General features: G+C 43.2%; 1 protein-coding gene across 1 annotated transcript in view; it reads left to right on the forward strand.

Annotated features, from left to right (window-relative positions):
- Positions 1-588: 588 nt before the first annotated feature.
- Positions 589-10,471, forward strand: part of LOC310778115 (actin-related protein 3) — a 35,631-nt gene continuing 25,748 nt past the window's right edge. The window contains exon 1 of the mRNA XM_083638453.1: positions 589-772. Within this exon, the coding sequence (XP_083494579.1) occupies positions 729-772 (44 nt within the window). The 5' untranslated portion in view covers positions 589-728. The remainder of the gene's footprint in view (positions 773-10,471) is intronic.

Raw genomic sequence — 10,471 nt, forward strand, 5'->3', positions numbered from 1 at the left:
GTGGCCTCAACCTATAGGAGTGAATGAGAAAAGGATCAAATATTGGTGGTTAAGACTGAATAATGACATCACAACTGTTAATTTAAAATGAGTTATTCCTCTAAACCTGGCTTCAAATGCCCCAAACCTTTCATGCTGGCGCCGTTCGGCCCTCAGCAAAACCTGGTAGCGAGGACATTTTTTGTGTTTTTTTGGACATTGTGGACATTTTTTCTCTCTATCATCAAAGTTGCCCATCCATGGGTTACGGCATGACAATATTTGTTCGGCCCGGCAACAATCTGGGTTTCTCATGTGGCCCCCCATGAAAAATAGTTGCCCACCCCTGTATTAATGCTTGTTTGGCACAACTCATACTAGTTAACTGCTGCGGGCTTCCGCATTTCTGGGGGATTTGTGGTTGTTGTGACGTCACGCTATTGTAATTATTATCATCATCATCATGATCCCCCCCCCCTTTTTTTTTAAGTGTGCCAGTGCCAGAAGCGCCCTGCCTGCATTTTAATACATCCATGGCCTGCATCTGCATCGCATCATCGCCGGTGTCCGCTCCGCCATCTTGCCTCTCCCTCCCTGCCGAGTGCGGAAGTGGAAACAGCATAGTGTCTGTGCCTGCGGTTCAGGTTCCGCCTGTGGAGGACGGCTCGGCAGATCCTTCAGCTGATACAGACTGTTCTCTCCATCAAAAGTCACATCTGTTGTGTGAGTAGCAGAGACGCCGAGGAGAGATGGCAGGACGGCTACCGGCGTGTGTTGTCGACTGCGGGACAGGGTGAGCTATTCAAACCGGACCGCCGTGCAGAGCAGACAGCACGCAGGTTTTTTGTGGTTGTCACCGAGTAACGTTAACGACTGTCAGTGTCAGCAGCAACTGGGGTGTGTGTGTGTGTATATGTATGTGTGTGTATATTCAGATAGCAATGCTAACGAGCAGCTACACACATTTTTCGCCCATTTATTTGCGAGATAAACCCAGGCAGATCGTTTCGGCTGCACACTCGTCTGCTAATGTGTATGCGTAACGTTATGTATGTAGCTAGCGAATTAGCTTCATCATTATAGCGGGTTATCAGTTGGCTTGATCATCACCAGAAAATGTTTTCTTCCCGTCGGGGGCATTTCATTCCAAGAACCTGCTGTGGACAGTGGCCCTTTTAATTGTTTCATTCATTTTTTAAGCTAACGTTAGCAATCTGTTTACTGTCTTTTTCCCCCCTTTTCCCTTTTAACATGCGATGTAATATCGCATCCTTTCCATCAGCTGTCCCCCGTCCATGCATACGTTTTATCTGTGATTTTAGGTATTGCGATTCATCAATGTTTTTTTTGCAGTCCTTTGGGTTTGAGCAGGCGCAGAGCGACTTCCTAAAGAGCCCACACTTCCTCATCCACGCTTTTTAGTCCATATATGGTCGTTTCTCGGCATCTGAGCATGTTTTTTTGATGAAGTCCTCTAATGTCTTCCCTTTGTCGGGCGACTGATCTTTTACCTAACCGATTTGTCAATGCCATTATGACCATTTACTTTTAAACCCGACTGTCAAAATGATATTCAGTAGCATATGGCTGCGCACCGTTTGTATTGATCGTTGTGCATACCTTTCCTGTTATGACACCATGTAGGTTTGGTTTCTTGATTATTGTTGGGATACCTTGTTTTCTTTCTGTTAAAATGAGGCACTCAAGCAATGGCCTAGATGTCTTTCCATTGTGACCTGTTTCCCCCCCACATAGAACAGTCTATGCATGAATCAGTTATTGCTCTGACCAAGAGAACTGTTTTCTTTTTATTAACCAGCAGTGCACTGATGTCTCGATACTCGGGCTATAGCACGGTAGTTCTGCTCAGTTCGTTTTAGGGGGGGGGGGGGGGTTGCATTGCTTGCATGTAGAGACTTGAACTGCTCATATTGCATACCTCTCCACTGTTCCCCCTCCTCCCTTCAGGCTGTTAAGCAGCCTAGTGCTACTGGTCCCACTGGGGAGGAAGAGCCAGTGTTAGGTTAGTCTAACTCTGCCCTGCTTCTTCCTGGAGCAGATGCTATTTTACTTTCTGGCCAAGCCCTAAAGTCATGATGACTCACCACCATATCTTCCAATGTTGATGACCACAAGAAGCTTATAGGCATCACGTCTCTATTCAGGGTTAGCTTGATAATCAGGCTTTTAAAGTGAATATTATGAGTGCCGGCTTTGCAGATACAGCCAGAGAGAGTACCAGCCAGCAGCAGATGTTGTGAAGGGCTGGGAGGGGGGGGGGGGGGGGCTCTGGCCAGCCTGGTCAGAAGCAGGATATCTCTCACAGCATAGCTAAAGTCTATGAGTCATGCCCATCATCATGATGGCCAAAATGTGACACTCTATTTCCTGTCTGAGGGTCTGACATCAACTTTACAAGTGGCGTGCTATTAATAGATAGAGTTGACTGTGCAACAAAAGAACAGCCGCTACAGCCACATTTGGGGATGTTTTTCAAGTCGTTAGCCCTCAGTGTTGCCCTTTTCTTGCGCAAAACTAGCAATATAGAAGAAGAAACGGGACGGATAAACCCTGTCTTTATTTACTCGCATGAGACTACAACTCATGCACGTGCACAGCAGCTGGCACAGATACACACACACACCGACACACGCACACACACACGCTGTATAATCAAGCATTCCCCTTTAGGAAACATTTGCAGTGTTTCCCCTACCATTCTACAGGCCTGGTGGGCCCGCCACGCCAACGACACCCCCGTTGTTTGACGTCCCCCTGCTCTCCCCAAAATTTCAATAAACCTTTATGGCAGATTATTACAATACAACAATACTGGTGTTGACAGTAATAGAACATGCCAAATCATTCAAAACAATAAGCATTTTGCTTTTAGGAGTATCGTGCCAGCGTGCGGCGCTGTTCCAAAACGTGTCAACGTGTGTCGTTGCCTGGGGTAACGCGCCCCATAATACAACTGTTCGCATCGCATCCCATAATAGTATGATGATACTTGGGATGCCGTTGCGAACATAGATGCCAACAGGTTAGCTAAAAGTTTAGCGTCGCCAGCGACGGCCCCCACCGTTGCGGTCGGGGTACGTTTAGAAATCCCTCCAGGCCTGAAATGTTTTCTAGGGGAAACACTGTGTATGTATGTATCTTAGTGCAGTTGAAGAGCTTTTGGGTGGAGAGACGTTCTTTTTCTGTCCTACTAAGCAAACAAAAATTCATAACTCAAGGCTACAAGCATTAGTGAGCCTCCTCAGCATGGATCTAAATGAGACGTTATGGGCTGAAAAGTAGACGTTGGTTACAGGCTGCAGGCTTTCTATGATCGTTTGCCAAAGAGTGTCTATGCCTCACTGAGCTCAAGGCAGAAAACAACAGTTTTAATTGAGAGGATAACCCTCTTCCCTCACACATAATTGCCGTTTGCCAAACACGGATTAGGCTCGTTGTCCAATCAGATAGCTGCTGTTTTGCCGAGAGAGTTTGTCTGACTCGAGGAGAGAGGAAGACTAGGCATAAAAAAAAACAATCCAAGTCCAGCAGGCAGGCACTCGGACTCGGAGGTTTGAAAGTTTGTCTGACTGTTGTGTGCAGCTGCAGCTCTCCTGTCCTGTGCGGTGATGTCCACTGTTAGGCGTGAGGTGCGTCAGGCTTGTTGAGGCAGGTGGCTGCTCCAGACAAGCCTGGACTGTTCCGTGGAATGAAGCTCTGTGTGTCGAGCATTACTGCTGCACCTCGTCAGTTCTTGTTGTTATTATTGTCATGAGATTGCTCTCTGTTATTAAGGAGGGGTCAACACACGTAAGCGTTTATGAAGGCTGATACCAACCGCGCCACTTTTGGATTAAAGCTGCCGACAGCCAATGTGTTTTGTTGTTGTTGTTTTGGACCATTAGTTAAAATCTCTAAATGTGAACACTTTCATACTGCCCTCAATTTGGAAAAGCGTCTGAAGCAGCAGTTAGGTTATGGGATGCTAATGCTAACACTCTCCGTTATAACCAGGATAACAATGACGACAGTCATGACAACAATAACAGAAAAAACCATGCGTACTTGTGTAGAAACCAATCAAAAGCTTGCACAAGAATCGATTGTGTAGCATCTCTCAATTATTATAGATAAACTAGAAATTGATCACACCATAATTGGAGAGCTGTATGTCCAGAGTTGCAGAATGACAATCTGATGATGTCACTGGCTGCTGATGATGTTACAATGTCTATGACATCACTGATGATGTCACAATGTCTAGGATGTGATAGTATGGTAGATTGTAGGGGTGGGGGAAAAAATCGATTCACCTAAGTATCGCAATTTTTAATGTCACGATTTTTTGGATCGATCTTTTATTCCAGAATCGATAATCGCAAATTTAAAAAAAAAAAAAAAAAAAAAAAAAAAAAAAAATTTGGGTGCTTGCAGTCAGGCCACTCACTGAACAGCAGGCCAGGCGCCGCCTACTGGTTTACTAGTGGTTTTATTACTTTATTAGTTAGTCTGAAGTAATAATTACACTTCAGGGTTAAAGTGGGTGCATCTCATTGTAAAATTGGACTTCAAACGGCCCAAATCTGGCTTCAAACGGCCCAAATTTCACGCGCGTTGGCCCATATCGGCCTGGCCTGCTTGGTATCTAATGCCCGGCCTGAATTATGATCCCAGTCCGCCCCTGTTTTTAACTATATCGCCCAGCCCTACTCATGATATATAATATACAGTCTCTAGTGTATGATTCAACTTTTCCCATGTTCTAATCTAGTGTAAAAAAGCAAACAAACTGAAAAAAGAAAAGAAAAAAATAAACAAAAATCGCAATAAATCGTAATATCGAATCGCAATAATCGTAGAATCGCAATACTTAAGAATCGCAATATAAATCGAATCGGCACCCAAGAATCGTGATAGTATCGAATCGGGAGATAAGTGAATCGCCACAGCCCTAGTAGATTGTGTTCATGTTAGGGTTGGCAGCACGATGGCATCGACCATCGTCGACCTCTGAGCCTCCTACATCCGACCATCGTGATCAATGATCTGTTCAAATAAAAATTGTGCAGATTTAATAATAATAAAATAGGCCAATTCCACTCGCCCGCGACGTACGGGTAGCATTAAACAAGCGCACCCTATCCCCAATTCAGAGAATCGGTAGAGAGGAGGAGGAGGGGGGGGGTATAGGATATATAGCAGAAGTCGGTTGTGTTGTGAAAATGTTGAGACAAAGAAGAAACTTCACGTTATTTCCTGTTTTCAACCCAATGTGAGTAAATGTTACAAGTCTTCAACTGTGAATTCAACCCGCCTGTTTCCATGAAGTTGCGCCATTACTTGCTGCCTGCTTCTGTGTTTCTATCTCTCCTTAACAGGTTCCAAACAGCCCACATGAAGCTGTTAGCCGCCAGTAATTCTGCCCGTTTTCTGCCAGCTAGTTAAATTCAACACACACGTTGTTGGGCAGGATCTGTAACGTTAACGTTATTCGTTTTGCGCCTTTCAATATTGCTGGTAGTGATAGCCTACAGTTTGAGTCTCCTGGCTCTGTGACATGACGTTGAGCTCAGCTGTCCTGTTGTTGTGAACGTGCATTGCAGCGGCGCCGGCGCAGCCAAACGGCACCGCTACTAGGGATGTTCATTTTGAACAATTTCCATAATTGAAAATCGGGAAAATTAACGATCAATTATCGATTATCGATAGCGTAATAATATATATATACTGTATATATATATATATATATGTATATATATATATATATTTTTTTTTTTTGGTTTTTTTTTTTTTTACTCTGGTCTGGTAATAACGTTGCGCGTTCTCGGCCAGCTATAATGGCAATGCCGCTGTATAGTAACAATATCAGACACTAGCACTGTGGCCAGGTAAACAAACATGTTACATGTCAGGTTACATGATGTAAGGCAATCGGCATCTTCCAGCTTAGCTGACAGCACAAGAGTAAAATCAACAGGCCTGAGCCTCACTGAGGTCCGCAGACTGCTGGGTGCGTTTGTTTGTGTCCCCGGCGCATGCCGATATGAATTCCCCATGTTTAAAACAGTTTTGTTGGCACAAAGGCCCGTGCCCAGCCAGAAATTACCCAGGCAGAATGCCCCGTGAGTCAGTAGAGAGACCCGTGAGTTAGAGCTGTCACTTTTTATTCGAAATTCGAATTTAACTTCGAATGTGGGGGAGGGGGGCATGTTCGAATGTAATTGACCTGTTCGAATTATTAATTAAAAATAATAATAATAATAATAATAAAAAAAATAATAATAATAATAATAACATTGTTTTCTAACTTAGCATCGATGCTAGCGGGACTTACCCAGCTATCGTCATTGCCTGCTTACTGCTGCTTGCTGGTAATGTTAATCCCATGTCAGAAAAAGTCTCCAGATTTGTCACGTTAGTCTCTTCTGAGAAAGATTGTCTCCAGGAGGGTCTGAAAAGTTGTCTCGAGTTGGATGCAGGCAAGTTTGTGAGGCAGTGTTGTGACTGTGAGCGTCCAAGCTAACACAGCAGCGGAGAGGAGCTGACTGACTGGCCCATGAGGACAGCTGAGGATTTTTTTTATAATATTCTTTTAATATTTTATATTATATTATATATATTTATACGATGTAACCGGCAGGAGCGGACTGCATAATCGGGCACGTCGGGCCGATGCCCGGTGGCCTGGCCGGCAAAAAATAATAATAATTAATTAACCAAAAAAAACTTTGAATATATTCGAACATTTTGCGTAGGGCTGCACGATATGAGGAAAAGCTGCGATGTGCGATAACACTGTTCAATATTGCGATGACGATATGACCTGCGATAAATAAAAAAATGCTATAAACAAAAATATTAATGGGTAGGGGTGCTCCGAGCCGGCTAAGCCACGATCCGATCCGATTCCGATTCCTGGGGTCACGATCCGATTCCAGAATCGATTCTCGATTCCAACGATTCTCGATTCCAGAATCTAGAATCGATTCTCAATTATGTAGTTTTATATTGCAATAACACACAAAGGTAAATCTAAGACAAAAAATGACAAATGTATTAATGCTGAACTTCAAATTCAACTTCTGAAGTATTACAGTGAGGGCCTAAATTCATTTTGCAATACGAGTGTGTTAATTTAAGCATACGTATCAGTAAGTGGCACGGGATTCTCAAAGCCTGTGTTGAGGGTCATACGAACAAAAATGCACTCTTGAAGCTAAAAAAAATCCAAAACCAACAAGTTAATTATTTACATTTTTACTTCAATGTAGAACAGTCATTTCTTACACATGAGATTACTTTTAGCCTTTTAGTCATAAATATTATTGAAAGATATTCCATATTCCAGACTGAAATGTTATAACAGAAGTGGAGTATTGGCCAGAATGACATGAACATTTGGACACTTACTGTATTCAGCCGGTATCTTGCATGTTGCATTCATGTGCACTGTAACAGTGCGATAACACGTGACTTTTGCGATGTGTTTATCGCGCATTTTCATATCGCGATGACGACGAAATTACGATAAATCGTGCAGCCCTAATTTTGCGGCAATTAAAGTTCGTTCGAACTTTATTTTGGGAAAAAGTGACAGCTCTACCGTGAGTCGACAGAGATTCCTCCTCGTTTTTTTCCATTTAAATTGGGCAGTGGTGGCCCAATGGTTAGAGAAGCGAGCTTGTGACCGGAAGGTCGTCGGTTCAATCCCCGGGACCGGCAGGATAAATCTGGGTGGGGAAAGTGAAAAGGCAGCGCTTGCCCCTCCCTCATTACCACCACTGAGGTGCCCTTGAGCAAGGCCCTTAACCCCAACTGCTCCAGTGGAGCTGCTCAGTGGCCAGCAGATCAGGCTGTGGTTGTACTGGTCAGCTTCCAAATGTGAATGTGTGTTTGAATGTGAACAGGGCGCTCCTGAAAAAGAGAGCATTGCTCTCAGTGAGACTCCCCCTGTATAAATAAAGGTTAAAAAAAGAAAAAGAAAAAAAAAAGAAGCGAGCTTGTGACCGGAAGGTCATCGGTTCAATCCCCGGTGCCGGTAAACCTGTAAACTCTGACAAAACGTGACATTTGCCCATGTTGGGTCGTGTGGTCTTTATCTGCAAGATTCCTGTTTTTCTTACTTATTTTCTTCTTGGTATAATAATAGAGACACTCAATGTAGACTCAGACTGCCACCAGAGTTCTCCTATTTCTTCCCTGCTTCCTCTTTTGATTTAAAACAAACCGCTGTGGCTTCCGTGAGCGTAAAAAGCCTCACTTCCTCCTTGTACAGCAGACAGAGGGCCGCTAAAGAGGAACTTCCTGTCACAGCAAATATAAAAGCTTTGAATCATTACTATACAGACTAACAGTATCAGTCGGTGATAGCGAGTAGCGAGACGTTTTATTTATTTATTGATATGTTTTTTTTTTAACTTAAGCAGCCAGGTGAACAAACGGAAGACAATGTTTTATTATGCAACAATTACAAAAGTTGTTTGAATACTGACAGCGTCTCCAATTTGACGACTATCTTCAGGTTCTGCTCACATTTCTCAAAGTTGTCTTTCTTAGCCGGTGTTGTCGAGTCGGACTCGAGTCCGAGTCCTGGACTCATTTTCAGGACTTGTGACTCGACTTGGACTTGAGAACTGATCCCTCGGACTCGAGCATGCATGCATTTGGACTCGGAAGTTGGAGACGAGGCCTCTGACTCTTTCTAGTAGTAGTAGGCCTTAATATAAATTTAGCATGAGATATTGATAGCTATGTTAATACTGTGACATTCAATTTTGTGTAAGGGTGCACGTTAGGGCTGTGAATCTTCACCGGCCTCACGATTCGATTCGATTACGATTCAGAGGGCTACGATTCGATAACGATTATCGATGCATCTCGATGCATCTTAAATCGATGCATCACTTTTTTCCCCGAATACATGATATTTTTTTCTCACTTTCTTTTTTCTCACTGTGTGGCTACTTTTAAAATAAAAGTGCATTTAGAATTGCATTGTATTATGATCCATAATTAAAACAAACAACTGCATGTACTTCCATTATATTTTATTTGATTATATATAAAAAAATAAATAATTAATAATCGATTTTTGACATTGGTGAATCGATGCAGAATCGTGCAGGTCCGCATCGCGATGCATCTTATAATCGATTATTTTTGACACCCCTAGTGCACACGTGTGTGTTTCACCTACATGCGGATTCACGCTCATGTCCAGTAACTCCGGACTCGCACTCAGACCCAGGTAATGGGGACTTGTGAGTCGGACTCGCACTCAGACTCTTATTTGGTGACTTTGACTCGGACTCGGAAACACGGGGCAGTGGAGATATAGCGACTAGCCTACAACCCTGGTCTTAGTAGCACACTGTAGTGTCGCCTATTTCTGAGACCTCACAGAGTTCATAATATTCCCACATTTCTTTTTAAGATGTGCCGACGTGGTCCTTCATGCTTCTTTTAGAAACTCCCAATTCAAAGGCGCTACTGTTATGACTATAGCAGGATGTAGCACTAGCCGACTATGCCCACAGTGCTTTGGCCGTCCTCAGCAGTGTCCTCTATCAGTCCTCCCTTGGGCCCAGTTGCAGGCAGCATGGGCCTGTCCGGGCCGAGCCGTACATCTGGTTAGCATGTGCCCGGCAAAACGTCCACAGTGCAAAAGGAGGACACGGCCTCAGGAGCTGTAAAATGTCAAGTCTTTGATGTAGAGCACAACCGATACTGGATTTTTGAGGCCGATACGGATATTACGGAGTACATTTTTTTCGATATCGATATATCGGCCGATATTCTTATATGAGATTATATATATATATAAAAAAAAAAATGCAATGATCCCTCAAATATCAAACACTTGACAAAGATATGACTTGACATGACTTGAGATATGTCATGTAGGCAGGGTATTTTACACCTTAAGTTATCAGTAAACTTTATTGTCCAAAATGACACCAATGCAATGAAACGCTAAACTTCACTGGGAATTGAATAATGATAAATAACTAGAAATACAAAAACACAAATGGAACAAATATAAAATCTAACTTGAGTTAAGAAAATCAAATGAGAGTAAAAAAAATATACACAACATGCTGTCTATAACATACAAAATAAAAAAATATCTGCAATATCGGCCAACACGGTCGGGCTGTCCTTTGATGCTACGGCTAAAGATTATGCTCCCGGCGTCTCTGTCGGTTAAACTGAATGACACCCCCGCAAACACCCCCGTAATCACTTTCCTCTTTGGTTTAGGCCTTGCTTTGACTTTTCATCACACAGAACATTGACCAATAAAGAACGCAGCCTGTACTGAGGTCAAAGCCAGTCTCCGTTTATAGAGATGCGATTCTTTTTTTTTTTTTTTTTGGGGGGGTATATTATGAATAGTCTTCAGTTTGGTGGATGTGACATGAATGGCCCTTTGAATGGCCCCCCATTAGCAAACTGCAGAGCTGCTGCTGATTTTGGCGTGCGACCAGCCCGC

This window comes from Poromitra crassiceps (assembly GCF_964638095.1).
Source record: "Poromitra crassiceps genome assembly, chromosome: 6".
NCBI classification, from domain to species: Eukaryota; Metazoa; Chordata; class Actinopteri; order Beryciformes; family Melamphaidae; genus Poromitra; species Poromitra crassiceps.